The 21,981-nt window shown below is 44.8% G+C and overlaps 1 protein-coding gene and 1 long non-coding RNA gene across 2 annotated transcripts in view; both read right to left on the bottom strand.

Moving 5' to 3' along the window:
* LOC126517595 (UV excision repair protein RAD23 homolog A-like) overlaps nucleotides 1–20,745 on the bottom strand; it is an 89,908-nt gene extending 69,163 nt beyond the window's left edge. Inside the window, exons 1-3 of the mRNA XM_050167364.3 lie at nucleotides 20,543–20,745; nucleotides 8,288–8,366; nucleotides 3,343–3,422 (exon numbers count right to left, since the gene is read on the bottom strand). Of these exons, the coding sequence (XP_050023321.1) occupies nucleotides 3,343–3,422; nucleotides 8,288–8,366; nucleotides 20,543–20,608 (225 nt within the window). The 5' untranslated portion in view covers nucleotides 20,609–20,745. The remainder of the gene's footprint in view (nucleotides 1–3,342; nucleotides 3,423–8,287; nucleotides 8,367–20,542) is intronic.
* Nucleotides 16,575–20,536, bottom strand: LOC129381356 (uncharacterized). The gene is made up of 2 exons (XR_008609552.1): nucleotides 19,183–20,536; nucleotides 16,575–16,742 (listed from the first exon to the last, which is right to left on the bottom strand). It is a non-coding gene; the product is annotated as an uncharacterized lncRNA (long non-coding RNA).
* Nucleotides 20,746–21,981: the final 1,236 nt, after the last annotated feature.

Raw genomic sequence — 21,981 nt, 5'->3', positions numbered from 1 at the left:
GATGGAATGCATCCAAACTTGTGAAATGCCCTGCACTACAGGATTTTCTTGGAAAATTCACTGAAAAGAGTCACTCCAGTGATTACGCTTCCCTTGATTGTCTCCCACCTTTTCTTCCAGTTATTACTGGTATAGGGGATAAATTACGTTTCTTGTAGCGTAATCGTGCAGTACGCACATCATTACTACGGTGCTGACCGCCATACGAATTGGCCTTTCATGCCAAAAAGTTTTTTCAACACTTAGGTCGTTAGCATTATTACGGGGGGGACTCTCACAACTTGGGAGTATGAAGTGCTTGTACGCACACTCTCCAATTCACGACAGCCACGAGTCAGGCTCAGGGCGAGTGAGCCACCCATCAGTGCTGTCCCAGGGGGCACACAGATGTTTTCACTGTCTACTTTTGTACTTTGCGAACTTTTTTTTTCAGTGTGATCAGTGTGTGCAAGCTGCATCTCGTCTTCCCAAAACGGGTACTGAAAATCTGCAGAACTGGAGTGCAATCGTGTTCATTTTCAGTTTTCATGTTGTGCGTTTTTCTTAAAATGGGGAAGCCAAAGATGTCATTTTCTATTGTGTAAAGATCTCATCACGAAATACCTGTGTTACAGTGCTAGCATGTGTTCTTCTGTAATTCGTGACTTTTGTTGCGAGGAGAGCGAGTAGCGCATTTTCCTTTCAAGGGAGAGGTGATGTGGCATCCTGTGTTGGCTTCTGGTTTCGGGTCGTTTACGCCAGGGCGCCACTCAGCGCCAAACGCTGTAAGTTGCCTCCTGTTTCCCCTCACAGAAATAAAAGAGCGTTCTTTGTCTGGTCCCCGACTGAAGCAGTCCAGCTCTTTCTGCGGCGCTGCGCGCCCCGGCCGTTTAGGCCTCATGCCGTAAATCCTCCGTCAGGCCGCCCCATCGAAGCTGCACGCGTTTTTATGGATTTGGACAAAGTCTGCTAAGTGACCTGACAAAGAAAAAGAAGCAGAAGGACATTAGATACTTTTTCTTCAAGAAATAAATGCTTTTTATGTACGTGTGCCTGAGTGAGTTCACCTCTGACTCTTTAATTTAGCTAGTTTTAATTGTTCCGATGATACGAATTTTAGCTAATACGAACATTTTTCGTGACCCCGTGAGATTCGCATCATCGAGATTCCACTGTATTTGCAGGTATACGCTATACTCGCGGACAACTTTTTTTTGCTATGAAGTGAAAGCTACGGGGACGGAGCTTCTGCACATGACTGTATTCATACGCAATGTAGTCCGGGCACGCTCGGTACCGGTTTGGGTTTCGCCAACCTCGCACAAATTCTCTAGTCAAGGCAGATGCAATAACTCGGTGTGAATCAGTGTTTATTCACATGCGATATGTTCCAAGTTCTGAACAACCAGCATCACAGCCTGCGTCGAAGCTGCAAAGCAGTCGTATGGCAATGCGCCACCGACGCTGCCGTCGGTAGAGCCGGCGCAGCAGTCAGCTCGCTCCAGATGGGCTCGCTTGGTTTTCGCGCAGACGCTGGAAAAACTTTTTTTGTGTGCTTCAACAGTCTTTTGTTGCTAAAGTTAGCAAACAGCCTCTCAGGGGAGTTGATTGGCTGGACAGCAAGCGACGAACACTCACCAGAAGACACAGGCAGAATGTGCAGAACGTGTGGCGGTCTCGGGTGTAGCGAAAACTCAAGAGAGCAAACTAAAAGTACAATAAAATACCAATATCAGACTGGTGAATGTTACGTATTGTTTCAAATTAGGTGCTGAAAAATAAAAAGTATTGTTCCCTATTTCCCACGTAAGAGGCGTGCGCTTAGTTTTCGTAGCCTTCGCTTCATAGCCAAGACAAGTTGTTCGTGAGTATAATTGCACTGCATTTCAACACAAAAGCAAGGTTGCACAACTAAATTTTCCCCCAAATGCTAGTTGACTGCAATGGTCTGTGATGACTACATTATGTCCTCTGTGGGGAGCCCTCAAGATTCAAAAGGGCACTAGTGTCCAACAGAAGAATGGGTTCAGAGATCAGTGATGCAAGGCTGTGCAAACATTGGGCCCATTTCTTTTACATGCACATCATGTAGGCTTGTGCAGACGAGTGTAATGCAGGGCAAAGGCTACAACATATGATCTGCGGGTCAAGCGTGTCAGCTTTTGTACATGACTCGTTGAAGGTTCCAGTGTAATCGCTGGTGCAGCATCGCTTCCGGAAAGTACTACACAATTCATGCCACGAATACAATCATATAACAAAACAATCACAAACCATAACAATCAAAACAAACGCGAATGACACCAAACCAAGCAAATCAAGCAAGCACGAGCGAGAGCTGACTCAAGAAGATGATAGTACGAAACGAGCGGCCGGGCGGGTCCACATGAGATCGGTTTCCAGCGCGCACGTCACTGACGGAGCCGCTTTCATTCGTCTCCACCATCCACGGTTTGAGACTGCCATCTCATGCTCTGCATTCGCTCTTTCGCTCATTTACAGCGCTGTCGCCGCTCGTCGCAGGAACGGCCACCTAAGAGCTGCGCTCTAACATAGCTTCGTGTAGGTGGGCAGAGCTACACTTTTTCAACACCGATTAAACATAAAATGGCAATTTTTACACTAGCTACATTCGTGTAGCCACTGCAGGAAAAAGAAAATAGCCCTATTGTAGCAGAAAAGTAGGCAACTACACAGGAATCATGAAATCAAAGCCGACAAAGCCCTTCATCTGCATCAGTTCCACCGCCCCTGTGTTGCTGTATGGGGCTCTGCTGCAAGGAAAGAGCAGCATGAATGGGCCTACAATATTTCGATGAGTGGGCGATGTATCTGCCGTTAGCTCATAGGACCTGATGTCTTCAACTGCGAGTCTCTTATGAACTAAGCAAGTTTACTGTAAATGGTTCTTAGACGGGCTTGTTGGTATCACCCCATAATACGGCAACCAGTGCAAGAACGGAACAATAAGACTAAAGCAACGTACAACATGCGGTCCGACTGCCAACTATGTTTATTGCAGAGTGGCCAAATACTTCTTCCTATATCTTTTGCCACTGTGAAAAAAAATCGGTAGTTGGAAGTTGGAGCTCATGTCGTATGTTGTCTTAGTGTTACTGTCCCGTTTTCGTGCTATTTGCAACATTGAGCAAACTCCTGGTGCCATATAAATGGTAGAAGTTCCCGAGTACCTCAATCTATTGCTCCAGCAATGCTTAACACTTGCCTATAGAGCAGTCTTAAGAAAGATCGTAGAATGGCATACCTTCATATTCGACAGTACACGAGAGCAATTCACCTAGCAGTCCCATACAAAAAGCATTGCAACCGTCACACACATCCACGCTGATGCACGTGCCTCACCTTGGTGACCATGATGACCACAAACTTCTTTTCGTCAATGTCATACTCGCTCATTTTGGAGTCATCGCTGAGGATTTTGCCTGCGCAAGAGGGGGGCAGGAAAAACGCATCTGAGCAACAATGTGAGCCAAATTACCAACATAAAATGGTAGTTGTTGGCAGTACAAGTAGGTCATAATTTTCCAATAGACCTTACACCATGTAGTGTTGAAGCTATGTTCCAAAATGTTTAAAGTGTGTCTGGTGTTAATGTGGTCCTACACCAAGTTTGGTGATTGCGAACAAACAAGTGTGACGTTCAGGTGATGATCGTGTCTGCAAGGTACTGCATCGCTGTGCATTGCGAGAACAGCTGAAGATTCAAACAAAACCTGGCATGACCTCCTCGTCAGAAGAACCTGCCTTCCCACCAACAGAGGTGCTGTCGCAGCTCATGCTTCAAGGTTACACGTAACAGCTGCAGTGCCCTAATCATGCTCATTAGCCTATATTTCGGTCAACTATACAGGACAAAGGCCTCTCGCATCAATCTCCAATTGTCCTCACCTTGCACCAGCAGACATCCTGCAAATTTCTTCATTTCATCGCACCACCTCATTCACTGCCATTTTCGACTGCTTTCCCTTCCCTTGGTGTACATTCCTCAATTCTAATAGACCACAGGTTATCCGCCCTGCGCATCACATGTCCTGTCTAACTGCATTTCTTCACCTCCATCTCAACTAGAATATAGACTACCGCTGCTTGCTCTCTAATCCACAGTGCAGCAAGAGAAGAACATGCAGAGGGCCTAGTCTATAATAAAGTTAAACCACCTGGTAACTTTTAAAGACTAATTTTGGTCATTTGGAGCCAAACCACAATCCAAATGGTTTGGGTTCAGCTGGCGTCCTTGTAATCCACTGTGAAATGCCAATACCAATGTAGCGCTCAGTGATAATGCAATAATCAGACCGAATGGCAGCCACTGCTTCTCGTGCCACTGGCAAGCGCTGGGCAATTGCTGGGGGGTGAAATGCGGTCACAATGTGCTACAAAGGCTCTCACTTTTATCGTACACCAGAGACCTACCAACCTTAACATTTGAAAAGCACAACAGTGCAAGCCAATTAATGCAACAAAACGGTGAAAAATACTAATTATTTCATTATTCACTATGTTGGCTGTTTATTCAAGATTCGCAGACTTTGTTTTGTAGGGACACCATGCACAGCAACTCTGCTCTACATAGTCACAGCAACAGTGACCTGAACCACAGACAAGCAGAAGTGTTCACAAACTTTATTAATTAAATATTCACAAACGGCAGTTGAATATTCGGTTGCTGCTGTGCATTGATTCTATCAGTTGATGTCACTGCCATGTGAGTAGATCCGTATAATCAATGGGTCCAAAAGATTGGGCCATAAAAAATCCCTGAGCCACTGTGTTTTCTCAAAATTGGTTTTGCATAAAGTATATGCAAATGGAAAATGATAAAATAATTCAGTGAATACAACAATCGCGAGCACGGGTTAAAAAATGGGGCATTTCACAATAAAACTGTTAACGTTGCCAGGTATGCATACCACAACGCATCAGCTTGGTGTCTCCAGCGCTCACTGGTGGCACAAGAAGCGCCATCAACCATGCGCTTCGAGTACTGCGTTTGAATCGCTCAGCACTGTACCTACATTTTGTCTCAGTAGTTGCGTGCAGCAGGGCCAAGGCTGCGAGGCCAACAAATACGAATATCTGAGCGAGACAACAACGCGCCAGTCAGCTAATCACAGATGGATACCTTTAAGGCCAAACTACAGGTACGCTTGACGGCACTTGAAAGCTCGCACCCATGCACCTCGTGTCTGCCGCGCCTAGTGACTAATGGTGGTTTCAACCTACAAGACGCGCGCCAGCATGCATCCACTTGGCTCACATTTTCGCCTTTGTAGACATCGTTTCATATTTTTGTGAGGCAGCCAGAGCACCAATGTTTGTCTCGAGAAGATAGAGTTTTAGAATAGCGTTTGTCGCCTTACGTACACTAAACACAAGCACTTCTGCAGGATATTTTGGTGTGCGTCCCTTCAAGACATTTAGTTCAACGTACGAGAATGCAAATTCAAGGAAGCTTTATTGAGCGTGATTTTAATAACTAAATTTGCTCAAAGAGAAAATGCACCAGCTGTGGAACCTCCCACTTCCACATCCAGAGACCAAGCATGACGCAACACGTACACGATTACAAGTTCCGCAAGCGCCGGCACACAAACCTTGACATCGTAATTTATGCAGGGTTTATTTGCAGCTTGTTGCTCCGATCTGTCTGAGGGTTCGCGGTCATAATCACGTTGGGTGATCCCCAGTAACAAAAAACTTTCTCTCTTATTTTCGCAGGCATCATATTATAGACATGAGTGGAAGTGCCAAATTACTGCATCTTTGGTAAACATTTCTTAGTCCACAACATGGGTCAAATCGCGCTTGAGGAACTGTTCCTAAAAGCGTCCTTCACCCACAACCGGTGTCCGCTGCTGCTCTTGTCGGCGCTAAGAACAACGCTGCTTTGGGTACCCGTGATTTACTGTTCAGAGCGAAGAAATAAGTGTGCTAGTGAATCTTCTCTGAAGCAGAAATGCCACCACTATTTGATGTGAACTCTGCTTATTCGCCACTGGAGATGACCCTAGCCCTGCCGCTCACCTTTTCATCGTAGAACTTCAACATTTCTTAGCAACTTGCAAACACGCAATAACAGAGACCTGTCTCTCCTCACTGAATAAACGGACGGCTAGAGATGACATTTTTTCACGCTGTGTGCTTTATTTGTTGCATGCCATCTGCCACACACATGACGACATGCACTGCCGAGAACCATTGTATTGAGTACAGTGCCACTTTTGCATAGTGATGCTAAGAAGTGGCGAACTGCGCTCCAAACAGATCAGTCATGTATGTGTTTCTCTATGGATTGGTTGGCCACCATAATCCTGTTGTTGCTATGCAGACACGTCTCGTTATGCCTACGGGCACCGGAATTGCAGAACAATCTCGCAAATTGGACGTGCTACGCGCTCATAACTAACATTTCAGGTGTGTTTGAAGAAGTTCCTGGTGATCAACACAAGCCAGAATGTAGCCATCACGCAAATTCACGCTGAAGCGGGAGCCATGGGTGCTGCCATGTTGGTCAATGTCATCTCTCAGCATGTGTAAATGTTGGAGATCTGTGTTTGCACTGCGCTTCACCGTGTATAATCTATACTGCACCATCTGTGCATGTGGGAGGCGTATGGGTGAGAGCTTTCGCGCATCAGCACCAGTATGTTAGTTTGGAATTTGGAAGTTCTTGCCCTCTCGATTGGTTGAGACACCTGTAGCTTTCAAAGTGCTGCATGAAACTACACGAGTGGTTCTGTTAATTATGCCACCGTTGGAATGTGGTAGCTGTGGCCTAGATTTGAACCTGCAACATTGCACTCTCAGCATCAAAACCCCTCAACCACTGGGGTAAAGCAGTGGGAGAAATTTAGGCTTTCAAGGTTTCAAGATCAGGCTTTTGATGCACAACGGCTTTCAAGGTGTTCAAAGGAACTGTACAAACCTTGCTGCACCGTTGCGAGGTGACAGCCTGCCTACAAATGTGTGCAGACACAGGGCATGTTCGAAACTTGCACGGTTCATGGCACTGGTGACAAGAAAGTTCCACCAGTGCCCAGTGCAACATGTTGCATGTGTTTTTTATTAGGTGTTGTTTGCTTCGTCCAATCACTCAGTGGGCTGGCAGAAGTGGCCGCTTTTTTTATTTATGTACTGATTGACAATACCTCATGGCCCATGTCTGTGCACGGGGTTTTACATGAGGAGAAAGTTCAAAAGAACAGAGTTAACACGAAGGATGGCGTCAGGGGGATGATTATTCCACTTGATCCCTGTCTTGATAGAAAAATGCCACAGTTTCACCCAAAAGCTGAAGCATCAATTGTGAGAGGAAAAAAAAAATTAAATTATGGGGTTTTACTTGCCAAATTCACAATCTGGTTATGAGGCACGCCATAGTGGGGGACTCCAGAGATTTGGACCACCTGAGGGTCTTTAATGTGCACCTAAATCTATATGCACGGCTATTCTCGCATTTCACCCCCATTGAAATGCGTGTGCCGTGGCCGGGATTCGATCCCATGATGAGATTATGAGGCAGGGGGACTCCAGGTTAATTTTGAACAGCTGGGGTTCCTTAACATGCACCCAATGCATGGCACACGGGTGTTTTTGCATGATGCCCCCATCAAAATGCAGCTGCCACGGCCGAGATTTGATCCTGTGACCCCGGGCTTAGCAGCGCCACATCACAGCCACTGCGCCACCAAGGTGGGTGACGGCATATTTAGAAACATAAGTGTACTTGCCGACAACTTTCTGGGGCGTCAAAGAAAAACTACTAAGGCCAAGCATGCACAAATGTAAGTACTCTTAAAAAAAGTTCCACATTCTTGTCTGAATTAAGGAAGAGAAAACACAGACAGCTTACATACAACATAAAGATAAGACAAAAGTGATTGCTAAATGTAACTTATTTTGATGCTTTTCTCTTCTGAATTTCACAAATGCAACACTGCTATACATGAAAGCAATGCTGATTCAGTATCTACTGCAGGAAACCAAGAGCTCTGTCAGATGCTGCCCGACTACTTGGTGCAGTAAGACATTTACAGAAACTCTGCCTCTGTGGCTTTCTCTTTATTGCCATCAAAAACTGTCCACAAGTACAGAACAGCACAAAAATCATGGTGAGGGGTCACATGTGTGCTGTGTTTTTCGTGCTGTATTAATTCTACAGAGAAGGTGGCTCTCTAGCAAATTCAATGCGCTGCCTAGCCTGATTGTGCAGTTGAAGACCATCTTCATCCAATAGGAGGTCCCACCTTTTGCCTGCCACTTGAGTCGAGGGAAAGATGGCACTTACCTGCATATATTAGTTTCTGGCATTGTGCAGGGTAGTCCTTGCCCTTTTTCTCTTCTATCCTTTCTTTAAATACTTTCACCTGTAAGGATAGACGCGCAGTGTAAGTGCAATGAAACTACTTATAGGAGATGGGTTCAGGCACCGAGTTCCCTACAAAAATTACTAGGGCAAACTGGGCTGCTGGAATCAATCAGCTACCATCGGATTGATATGGCTAATCTTCATGCCTGCAGCTTCAGACGTTCTTGCGGTGTCACATTTATTTCTTCAGAATGTCCCAGCAATCTTATTTCTATAAATGTACGGAGGCGTTAGGTTTTTATGCATATGCAAAATTATCACTATTTGCTGCTTGTATAATGCAACATTTTGTTGAAAATTATCAAACTGCGAAAGCCACAAAGTCATTTGAAGCCAGATGAACAAAGTTCAGGCAAATACATGTGGTAACCTTCATTTTCTACGCTGACTGAACCACCATGCTTGCAGCTGCCGTAGACACTAGCCCCAGAGTACACTCCAGTAACTACTGCAGGAAACTGTGTGGCTAAGGTAGGTTAAGGCAGCAGAATAACGTCAACACACAAGAACATGGAGAGCTATGCATGGGTAACCAACATTCTTCAATGAGGTTAAAACGATGCTAAATCACCTTCCAGGGTTGGCATTTTGGCTGACCGTTTGGCTGACGTTTTGGGGCTCAGATAGCGAGGAAGGCAGTGTGGTCCCACGGGTACGAAGCCAAAAGTTTCTTTAGAATGTGTGACCGACTTGGCATGGCCCCAAAGTGAAATGTGGGACTAAATGCCCTTCGCTCTTCTCTGTGGGTTTGCAAAGACGTGGCAGGGAGTCTCACACCTTTACACGACACAAGCTTACACCCCACATTCAGACGTCCAAGCTGTCATAAGAAAAAGAATGCAGAAATACCGCATTGGGCTTTATCAAAGTTTAGAGAGCTAGAAAACTTAGTACATTTTTGGTTAACAATTAGGTTTATTGTATTTGGCGTTACGTGAACTATGATCTGATTATGAGGCACGCCGTACTGGGGAACTCTGGGTTCTTTTTGACCACCTGGAATTTTTTTAGTCCATCAACACCAAGTTCTTCTATAAAAAAATGGCATAATATACACAGTATTTTCTTATTCCAGCAAATTATTGCACATTATATCGCAATTCGATATTTACCAACGGCTTATCTGCTCTCATAGAGAGACTTTCCTTTAGCACATGTGAAAGGTTCCGAGTGTAATGTCTCAGCAGATGATAACGAAAGGAATCAAATGCATTCAGGAATATCTTCTAAGTGCCGAAACTCAAATTCACGATGCAAATTATGTTGACGAGCGTGGCTCATCTCCGGCTAGAAATACAGAAAAAGGTGTAGCCTAAAACAAGCACAGTTCAGGCTTGGGTGTTAAAGGTTAATGTGCAGCACGTGAAGCACCATACAGGAGTGTTCTTGCATTTTGCCCCCATCATAATGCAGCCACTGCTGCCAAGATCCACCCCACGACCTGTAGCCAGCAGCACAGAACATTTTTTGTAAACTAAGGAAAACACGGGGAAGGCAGGAGATGAAAATTCAAGACGATGAGAAAAACGAGAACAAGGTAAAAGTGGGAGCGAACATTTCGACAAATGGACTATGGACGTATGCTTTCCTTGGCACAGTATATATAGGTGGGGTACTAAAGGGGAGAGGAAGTAAGGTAGGTGGCCAGGGAAACGACCTAGGGTGTGTTAGTGACGATGGTGTGGAATTGAAAACTAACGTGTGCTATTCAAAGTCCGTGCAAATGTGACGTAGCGCTGCGCATCAGCCGGCAGTGTGTTTTTTCATGGCAGCTGCCTGGACGACGATGGGTGGGCGGGGGAGATATCTGCTCCACTGGAGGTCAGTGAGCTATCAGGTGCTCGCGGCAAAGAACACTAAAACGGAATAAATATATAAATAAAGAAAGAAGAAAGGAAGGAAAAAAAAAAGAAAAAGAAAACACTAAACAATCCAGTGAAAAATAACTAAGTGCTGTAGCCTATAGCTTGAACTTTAGCATAGCGAATAGGTTCTAAAGCTCATTTTGAAACATTTATGGCTAATGGTTGCAATATCTTCAACTTATTTATGAGGTATGATTCTGTGTATTTTCTGCCTTGCAGAGAATGGGAATTTGACTGTAGGATGTAGAGTCTAAGTTCATCAAAGTTATGACCTGATTGGTTGAAATGCTCGGCGATGGCTTAGGGAAGCTATTTAGCTGTGTCCACGCGATGCCCGTTTAGCCTGATGCTTACCGATTTTCCCATTTCATCTATATATTATTTCTTGCAGAATGAACATTCAAGCATATAAATCATACACGAGAACTACTGCAAGTAAAGCTGGTCTTCACTTCGTGTGTTTAACTATTTGCGGTGCTTTTCATTTTACTGCCACATTGAAGGTGCCTGCAAGTTTTGCACCTGGGGCAACGACATGCTTTTATTATGGGGAAATCATGTTGGCTGACATTTGCGTGGACTAACATGTCTTTCGAACTTTTGTTGCGCGAATAGATCACCCTTCGTACCACCCGCAACGCTTTTCTCAGACGTTCGTTACTTGATAATATGTATTGATGGTATTTTCATAGGATGTCATTTATGTTTAGGAGGGTATCAGAATATTTCGGTATGAAGGCTGGTGGTCTCACAGGTTCTGGTGTTTGCTGTTTCTTGGCCAATTTTAACTGCCTCTTGAATCTTGACGCGAAGTCATAAGCTCTGTCTAGAGGAACTTGTGGATAGTTTCTGCTGGCGTTGCTTTAAGGTAATTCAGGCGGTGGATAAAATCATTGTCTTCGCTGCAGATACTTATTCATTTCGCTTGTCCAACAAAAATTCTTTGCTTGCAGTGTCGTGGGTGATGACTGTTGTAGTCTAAATATTGTTGGCTATCCACAGGCTTCCGGTAAAGTGTTGTTCTCAGCTTTCCGTTTTCTATGTAGACTGTCATGTTGAGGAGTTGATTTGACTAGGAGAGTGGTAACAGTAAATCTAATACTCTGGCGAAAGTGGTTGAAATGGCTAATCTTGTACCGTGTTCCCATATAATAAGTACGTCGTCAATGTAATGCATAGGTGTGAGATTTTAAACGATTACAGGGAAAGCAGGAGATGGAAATTCAACATCATGAGCAAAACAAGAACAAGGTAAAAGCGGGAGCCAACGAGTCAACAAGTGGACTTGTCTCTTTCAAAGCGACACACGCTTTCCTCGGCACAGTATATATAAGTGGGGTTCTTCTAAAGGGGAGAAAGGATAAGGCAGGTGGGCGAGGCAACGGCCAAGGCAGTGTTAGCAGCGAGGGTGTATAATTTTAAATAAAGGTGTGGTATTCAACATCAGTGGAGAAATGTGAGGTAGTGCCGTGTGTCAACTGGCCGTGTGTGTTTTTTTATGGAAGAGGTCTGGATGATGGAGGTAGAGGGGTGGGGGGGGGGGGGGGTATTATCTGCCCCGCTGGATGTCAGAGCTATCATCTCTCTCAAAGAAAGAATAAAAGGGCCACCAGATTATGGTGCTCACAGAAAGAAAGATACTAAAACGGAATTAATATATAAATAAAAGAAAAAAAGGAAATGGAGGAAAGAAAAGAAAAAGACAAAACACTAAGCAACCCAACGAAAAATAACCAAGTGCTGTTGCCTTTAGCTTGAAATTTAGCAAAGGGAATGGATTCTAAAGTTACTTTTGAAATGTTTATGCTTATTAGTTCCACTGACTGTGTTACGTAGACAACATATTTATAATATGGGAAAAAACCACAAGCGCATTAATCGACATAATCAGCCATTTCAACCACTTTCACCCAACTATACAATTTACTGCTCACCACTCTCCTAGTCAAATCAACTCCCTGACACGACGGTCTACTTAGAAAATGGAAAACTGAGAACAACACCTTAGCAAAAGCTTACGAATAGCCAGCAATATGTAGGCTACAACAGTCATCACACACGACACTGCAAGCAAAGAATTTTTGTTGGACAAGCGAAATGAATAAGAAGTATCTGCAGCGAAGACAATGATTTTATCCACCACCTAAATGACCTCAAAGCAACGCCAGCAGAAACTATCCACAAGTTCCTCTAGACAGAGCTTATGACTTCGCATCAAGATTGAAGAGGCAGTCAAAATTAGCTAAGAAACAGCATACACCAGAATCTGTGAGACCTCCAGCCTTCATAACGAAATATTCTGATACCCTCCTAAACATAAACAACATCCAATGAAAATACCACCCAATATTATCAAGTAACGAGCGTCTTGAGAAAAGCGTTACCGGTGGTACGAAGGGTGATCTATCGTCACAACAGAAATTTTAAAGACATGTTAGTCCACGCAAAAGTCAGCCAACATTTCCCAATAATAAAAGTATGTCATCGCCCCAGGTGCAAAACTTGTAGGCACCTTCAAAGTGACATTAAAATTAAGAGCACCGCAAATAGTTAAACACACGAAGTGAAGACTAGCTTTACTTGCACTAGCTCTGATATGTAATTTATATGCTTCAATGTTCCTTCTGTAAGAAACAATATATTGGTGAAACGGGTCAATCAATGAATGTCAGGTTAAACAGACATCGCGCGGACACAGCTAAATAGCTTCCCAAAGCTGCCGCCGAGCATTTCAACCAACCAGGTCACAACTTTGATGAACTTAACTCTACATCCTAGTCAAATTTCTGTTCTACGCGAGACAGAAAATACACAGAATCATACCTCATCTGTGAGTTAGAGACATTGCAACCAATAGGCATAAATGTTTCAAAGGGAGCTTTAAAATCTATTCGCTATGCTAAATCTCAAGCTATAGGCAACAGCACTTCATTATTTTTCCCTGGGTTGCCGAGTGCTTAGTTCTTTCTTTTCTTTCCTCCCTTTCTGTTTTGTTTCACACACACACACACACACACACACACACACACACACACACACACACACACACACACACACACACGCGCACGCACGCACGCACACACACACACACTCCATTTTAGTTTTTTTTCCACGAGCACCATTTTCTGCCGCTTCTTTTATTCTCTCTTGAAGAGAGACAGTAGTTCACTGACCTCCAGTGGAGCAGATAATCCCCCCTCCTACCATCGTCCAGGCCCCTTCCACGGAAAAACAGATGGCCGGCTGACACACAGCGCTACCTCATATTCCTTCCCCGATGTTGAATAGCACAACTTTCTTTTCAATTATGCATTCTGACTGCTAGCACACCCTCGGTCACTGCCTCGCCCACACGCCTCACCCCTTTAGAACAACACTACCTATATATATATATATATATATATACTGTGCTGAGGAAAGTATATGTTGCCTTGAAGTCCAGTTGTTGAAACTGTGGCTCCCGCTTTTATCTTGTTCTCGTCTTAGTAAAATAGTAACAGCGCACAAAAGATGGAAGATGACAACACAGTCACTGAGAAAGCTGGGCAAGTTTGCACATTTTCGTAAATTTTTGGCACTGCTGCGTGTTTCATTGTCCTTTGATCTTTGGGCACTGTTATACTAGTTTCCCAAAATGGACTTTATTGGCAGATTACACATTATGCTTAAAACCTAAAACATGACCTTAACCCCTTACCTGCTATGACAAATTTCGAAAAAATTTAACTGCTACTTCTTTTTAAACCTGCATTCTTCGCGATTTTCTTTTTCTCCTAAAAGAATATACGAAGAATGCATATAGTGCTTCTGCTGCTCTGGCTGAACAAAATATTAAAAGAAATTGTGTACTACTTACGTGCCCAAATTAAATATAGTGCAAGCCTTTTCATGACTAGCTGACTTATCATGAGCGATTAAAAACACTGAAAAAAAATTTGAAAAGTAGCATCCAAGTAATAAAGAGAGGCGGAAAAGCAGGCAATTCGTACACACACCAGCCATAAACTGCAAGAGCCTGTGCAAGTTCAAAAGTAAATCAATACGCATGGAACTTGAGACAATTTGAATTGCCAAACGCGCAAGTTCTGCAGAGAAATGCAGACACAAACAGGCACTTGTGTGGAATTTCAAGGCCAACCTGGAGCAGGTTTAGTGCCAAGCCACAGAGCATGTTCGGCAGAAATTTCTATGCGATCAGCATTCTTTGGACCCTTCATCCACATTTCGGTTTGTGCATCCAACCTCTTTCACCCAGTGGCCCGATTTGTTCACAGGCCTGGGCCAAGCTGCATGTGCTGGCAGCTGTATGTCCCAGCAGACAACTCGGAAGTCATCCGTGCCTGAACATACAACTTCGGCAGTGCCCGTGCGATATTGGCATGCACCCACTCTTGGCCAGTGTCCAAGAACATATGTGCCGAGGTCATGCAAGGGGTATGTAGCCTTACACATATATAAACCAATAGCATCCCATCTGCAACACACAGCTCTGTGTCGAGCGTCCTTATGGCTAGCCACTGCAATGAAGCTGCAGTCAGGATACCAGCAATAGTATGGGGTTTCAACTGGGGTGCATTAATTACAAGATAAACTGTGTTGTGGCATCGTTTGGCATTATGGTTGGCAGCGAGATTGTCGCAAGTTTTTTTCAGGCCTGCTTGCTCCATGGTGGGGTGCTCTTGTCTGCTCCACCATCAAATAACGCACTGCACCTGAACTCCTAGAGTTAAGCCTTTAAGGACGAGTGTTGCCTACAGGCAGCATACAAGAAAAAGATGTTTCTTGCAGAGTTTCAGCAATGAGTACGAAGTTTGCGACTTATTTGGCCAAAACTGAACAACAGGCAGCAAGTGCCATATTTTGGATTACAATAGGAACACAGGACGATGATGAAGTTTGGCATGCAACTCTGTCTTTTAAAAGCATGGTCAGATGTGACAGACCAGTGCAAGATCTACAGCTGCAGTGGTAGTGACGTAAAGCGTGTGAAATGACAAGAGCAGTACGTACAAATTCTAAACAAGGCCATCGGTTGCTTGGGGTAAAATCCACTTACAGTTTAGGGCCTGTTCATCCGCTATCGGAGAAAAATTTCCACCAACATATTTTTTATTTTCTTTGATTATGCTTATTCTGAATGTATTTTCTATATTTAAATAAAGAAAGTAAACATGTTTGGGGGCGGTATTTATTGTCTCACTTATGTCGATTCCACTGAATGATATCCAGAACTTATCAGCTTTCAGCACTGTACTTGAACAACGGTTCACAATGAACTTGTTCTGTAAGACAGCTTGGTGCTTCTAGAAAACACCGCCCAGCAGACAACTGCAACAGGTGATATGCCAACAGATGCTTTTCTTTTTTCATTTCAAACATATTTTTAATGGAATTGCATGTGACAGCACTGTTCAACCTTTTCAGGAGAATTTCTGGAAGAGGCATGAATTACCTACACAAGAAATCACGTCTAAATTCAGTCAGTGGCTAAATTAAATAAATCATGGACTTGTGTCAATGTGCAAACTACCAGGTGCACGAGTCTGCTTAGGTGCTAGTTAAATGCTTGTAATGAGAAAACAAGACAATTGTCAGCCCTGCAGCTTTGTCACGATTGCTTTGAGGGTATCCACAACACATTTGCAACCAACTTAGCCAAAATAAAATTGTTGCAGTTGGCCTTTAAAGAGATCAGGTGACGTGCTCCTTGTATACCTTGTGGCCTTGCGGATAATGTGGTAGTAAGTGCCCCTCAGGTAAGCATGCACGAGCACACCAGCCTTGCCTCATATCATACCCTCCCTCCTCGGTGTACACGTCCCATCTTTGAGAACACTGCCTTTGTCAGAATAAGAAATCTGTGTAGGATATTTCAAGACAGCATCAGAAACTGGAAGTCGCATTGATGTGCTTGTCAGTATGTTTGCGCTCGGTCTGCACAAACGATTCTTATACTGATGGGGAATGACGTTTGACAGGATGACAGTTATGAAACAGACCAGTGCTGCAAACGTTCATGCCGCAAGAACCTAGTGCCTCTGCGATTGTTTTGACTGAAAAATAGGCCATTGTGCTCTGGGCCCAACTGCTAAGCGATACTTTTTTCTACCAGCAAAAGTACTGTCAAAGCATAATTCTGTTATGTGGCAACATTTGCATTCTTATGGGGCAGTATGTTTTCTAGGAAGTCATGTCGCACAGTAGCTGTGAAATGTTGTTAAGGCTGGGCTTGTAGCTGGCTGTCTTCCCTTTATAGGCCCAGAACTGCCAAGCTTAGAATTTGAAACATGCTACACTGAAAGCCAAAGAAATACTCAAAATATGTGCAGCGAACAAGCAGAAATGTTTACGAAGTTTATTAATGAAATATTCAAACAACAGCTCTTGAAAATTCATTGGTCCTATCAGGTGATGTCGCTGCCTTACAAGGTTGGTTTGTATAATCGATGTGTCCAGCATAAAAATCACTCAATTGTAGTTGTCTTTCCGAAAACTTGTTTTGCTTGAAACTGTATGCAAATAAAAGATCAGAAAATATTTGTGCCAACAACAATCACAAATCAGTATTAAAAACCGGGCATTTTGCAAGTGGTGCCTTCTGTGGGCCTTTTTTTTTTTTTTTTTTGCAATGACGTGGTTTTCTGCCCCCTCACAGACAGTGCAGGGGTGCCCAATAACATGGAGCCGTTTGCATCCCAATACAACCTCGTTACTTTGCAGGTTTTTCTTGACAGCCCCGTTTCGCTGAACCACTGGTGTGCCTCCCTCTTGTGCCAGTGTGAACCACGAGAGAACATTTGCTCTGTGTGTGCAGTATGGCTCTCAAATCTAAACACTAGAGACTGTAAGGGCCACCGCAGTCAAGCGCTCCTGATTAATTCTGACCATATAGGTCACCATACCCCAAAGCATGGTAGACAGCTACTTTTACATCTCGCCCCATCGATATGCAGTCATTGTGGTCAGGAACCAAACTTCTGACCTGCGTCGGAACAACAAAATGCTGCCGACATTCAGCCAACGTGGCAAACGAGAACTTGTGTAGAATCTGCTACATAACGCGAGATTTTGTCCCGGACTTGTCTCCTGTATCATACCTGTCATCATCATCATCATCAGCCTGGTTACGCTCACTGCAGGGCAAAGGCCTCTCCCATACTTTTTCAACTACCCCGGTCATGTACTAATTGTGGCCATGTCGTCCCTGCAAACTTCTTAATCTCATCTGCCCACCTAACTTTCTGCCGACCCCTGCTATGCTTCCCTTTCCTTGGAATCCAGTCCGTATCCCTTACTGACAACCGGTTATCTTCCCTCCTCATTACATGTCCTGCCCATGCCCATTTCTTTTTCTAGATTTCAACTAAGATGTCATTAACTCGCGTTTGTTCCTTCACCCAATCTGCTCTTTTCTTATTCCTTAACGTTACACCCATCATTCTTTCCATCGCTCGTTGCGTCGTCCTCAATTTAAGTAGAACCCTTTTCGTAAGCTTCCAGGTTTCTGCCCCGTAAGTGAGTACTGGTAAGACAGCTACATTATACCTATATTATACCTTATACCTATTATACCTATACCTATAATTATACCTATATTGGGAATCAAAGTTGTTGCATGTTCCACATGTTTTCTTGTCTTCTATAACCTTCGAGTACTTGCTGGAAGGCAATAAAAGTTTTCATAGCATTCTGCACAACACCAAAACTCTGAAGGCAGTTAACTTGGCTGTTGAATCTGCCTGTGTAGCGGCGCCTACTTCTCCGTACTGATAGACTAGTTTGATGCCCTTTGAAATGCTCGTGCGACACTGCCGCTCATTTCAATCATCTAGGCATAACATTTTTGGTTACTTCACTCAATTCCTTTCTTAGTATCTACAGCTCCTCATGACTGTCTTTCTTACCCTGGTAACAGGGGCAGTGCTCCACTCGGACCAACAATGAAGCCCAAAAAGGAGAGTTGAAATACAACTGATAGTCCAACAAACCAGACTGGGGGGCTAGTTGGCATTACATGTTAATAGTTTTTAGCACTGTGTCCTATGTGCCTTCTCTCGTGTGGTGCTTTTCTTTTTGCACTAAGAACTATTAACAACTGATAGATTAGAGTATAGGTTGTTGATTCTTTAATGCACAAACGAAGCCTTGCACAAGCATTTTTACATTCTACCTTTATGAGAATGCCGTTAACGAAGCCACAGCATGCCATAGCACCAGGATGCCACAACCACCGCAGTGAGCTTTTTGATAAATTGTACACAAATGGAAACAGAATGTGGCAGTTACCTAGCCGCATGCTCATGAAGCAGATGAAGTGCCATCTGCAATACTGGCTAATTATAGACCCTGAAGGTCTACATCACATCAAGTAAGCAATGAGCACAAGTTTGGCGTTACCATGGCTTCGGCTGGAGCACGCATAATCGAAGCGATATTAAAATGGATGCTTCCGCAAAACGTATAACAGAGTAAAGGACACCACACTTAAACATCAAGCCTGGCTTTGTTATCAAGCTGCAAATCATGCACCAGAAACTGGTAATGGAAGTCCGTTCATCTCATGGCTAACATGTTACAGTGCAAAAAGATGAGTGTCTAGATGAACACACATGGGTGCTGAACTTCCAACTTTTAGATCAAAGGCTCACGGAGCATTAACACAGTGTGATTAAAGCCTTCAATGTCATGATCTTAGATGCCTTCTGGATTTGTAAAAAAGAAAAAGAAAAGAAACTGCTGTGTTACAAAGATCTGTAAATAAGCTGACACAGGATATCATTGTGACATGCAAAAATTAAACAAAAACAAAGTATGCTTGCGTAAGCATAGCTTCTGTAGTGCAAACAGATAAACAGTATCTTTTTCATGTTGCGGTTTAATGTCATATTGTAGTTCTACTCTGCATATTGGTGCAATATCATAGCTGTACTCTGCATATACATTTTGTACCTGCAAAAATAAATCTAGATGAAAGTTCAGCACCAGTGCATCGTCCTCCCGTATAGTCCACTGTCTTTTCATGCTGCAAGATGTTCACAGTGATCCATAAACCAACTACACGACAAAAAGAAAAAAAAATCATTACGAAGTTGAAATGTGCACACTTTTGACAAGATGCTGGCAGACTTGTGCCACAAGTGGCTAAATCCAGTCCCTGGGTGTGAAGTCTAGAAACCGGCTCCAAAGCTGAACACTGCATGCACTGCTGTGCCACCCTCGGGATGGGCATGCCGTGTATGGTGGTTGTGCAGCTAGCAAAGAAAGTGCCGTCCAGTGAAAGTGGCGCTCTCACACACGACGCCAGATTGGCGTCCGTCAACCTTCGCGCTTGCTGCGGTGTGCGCGTAACGGGAGCTTGCCAAAGAGAAAATAAGGGGGAAAAAAAGAAAGCAAGACGGGCACCAGGTTCAATCGGTGCGAACTGCATGGTCACTTCCATGCGCGTTCCGCAATTCTATAGCCCCTCAACGACAGCGGCGCGAACGCCGCAAGATCGCTCCAGCGTCCGCTCTCACAACGCCGTAGCACGATCGCGTACAGACGTTTTCTTCTACCCTTTCGAGTCGTCAAACAGCCGCTCTATTTTCGGGCACGCTCCAGGTACTTCGGTCAGGTAGCCGCATTTTTTTTTTCTTTCTGGATCGTTTCTACTAGGCTGCATTCACGAGGGCTACCAATTCCGGATGGATAAGTGCTAGTCCTGCACGCGTCGAGTAAACACACCGGTTGCACACCGGTTGTCCAGCTCTGCGGTTCAGGCCCCGTCGCGTCCAGAAGACGCCAGTCACGATCCGCTTACTCAATGCGGCGCTTCCGATAACCCGATACGCGGCGTGAATCAGCGGTTTAGCGGAATCGCCGGTGGCGTGGATGCAGCAAATGGAAAAAGCAGCGCCTGTACGGAGGCATTACGGACTACATAACGGGGCACTGTCGTGTAAATAAACCTTATTTCGCGATGCGCTTTCACCAGCGGCGACCGCCTCGTGAGAAGCGACGCGGCGTTTGGACCTCCATGGGTGACAGTAGGCCACAAAACGTGACATAGTGTCGGGCAACGCAGAGCGCTAGCTATCACCGCTAGATTGCTCCGACAGGAGAGCGATGCAAGTTTGGCGAGCGTGACTTGTGATACACGTAGAAACGAAAACCCGCCGCAAGCCGTTTAGGCTTAAGTCGCCGTCTCTGTCAAGACACCGAAAAAAAGAAAAAAAAAAAAGCGCGTCACAACACATCACACTAGGGGGACCCTCGGTGGCCGCAGTCGTTGGTACGGCGCCGACGAAAAGAAAAACCAGGCGCAACTCACCGTTTCTGACGGGTCCACTTCAATTTTGAACGTCTGCTGCTGTAACGTCTTTAAGGTGACGATCATTGTCGCCAATCTTTCAGGCAGCCACGGCGACGCGAGGGTTTTAGTTGAACGCGATTTAAAACTCTGCCCTTAGGAGACGGACTCTCGCCAGGAGAGTAGAGATGGACCCAGCCGCAGCGCCGTACCAGCCGTACTCGCGAATGCGGAGAAGCGTTGAAAACGCCAGTTTCGCACGAGTGCCAAACCGTACAGCTAGCCGTTCCGCAGCCGTTTCTTAGCCGAATTCGCCCATCCAAAGAATCAAACGAGTATGTATTTCTTTGCGGCAGTACGTACATTCATTAAATGTTGCACAATGTTTGCATTGCATACATCAGGAGCTAGAGATCAGTGGAGCTAGACGATTAACCGGACACAATGTTTGCCCATGGTTGATGTGTCTTGAGCTTCAAGAATTAGTGAACTGGAGAAGCGGCGAAACAAACGGGGGTTGTGAGGGTCCTGCCACAGGCGCGCAACCACGACAACATGCACGAATGTCGCTTGTCTGCAAAACCCATTAGACTGTACAGGGGCACAGCGCGAAAAGAACACACATGAGCGCTGACTGACGACTAAAATCTTTATTAAGAAAGGAACACGCATATATACTTAATGAAAACAACAGTGCAGGGGCCTGAATATTTCGCTGCGCGTGTTTTAAAACAGGTTTCGCGCTTACCGCTGCACTGTTCTTGCTCAAATTTTGCAGAACGATCACATTTGGCATCGACTTCGTTCGTTATAGCACTTGACACAGTTAATTGCCTGGTTTTTATGAAAAAAGTACAAATTTGCCGGCGCTTATGGGGATGCGAGCTGCTACCGCGACGGCGCAAGCGTAAACTTGTTTCGCCGCCTGTCGTCATCTGCAGAAAGCAGCGTTTCAGGAGCCTCCTCCCTGAAACGCTGCTTTCTGCTGATGACGACAAGCCTCATTCACCTCCGTCAGATGTCGGCCCGGTATTGCTCGGCCCACGTATGGGGTGTGCTTAACGTCTGCTTCACCTCCGCCGCTGGTCACCTCGGCATTGCACGATTTTCGGTATCGGCCCGCGTATGGGGAGTGCTTAGCGCCTGCTTCACCGTCGCATGCCGGCCCTGCATTTCACTATCTCCGGGATCGGCCCACGTAAGGGGTGTATGGTGTGTACAGAGGGACACGATCATGGGGGAACTAGCCCTTAACAGATTCGCTGTAAAATTCAGCGACGATTCCGATACTCCTTATTGTGAAATTCGAGCTCTATACGAGTTTTCATTTCGCGATATACTGGCTGGCGTGGACAATCTATCTCTGCAAACAGAGCGGTTTGGCGCAACTACCTCGCTAATAGGGAGATAACGAGAGGCGGCGCGTGACTGATGAGTGGGCGCGATGCACTAGCCGCCGA

Source organism: Dermacentor andersoni, chromosome 11 (genome assembly GCF_023375885.2).
Source record: "Dermacentor andersoni chromosome 11, qqDerAnde1_hic_scaffold, whole genome shotgun sequence".
NCBI lineage: Eukaryota > Metazoa > Arthropoda > Arachnida > Ixodida > Ixodidae > Dermacentor > Dermacentor andersoni.
This window is presented reverse-complemented; position numbering and strand designations above follow the sequence as displayed.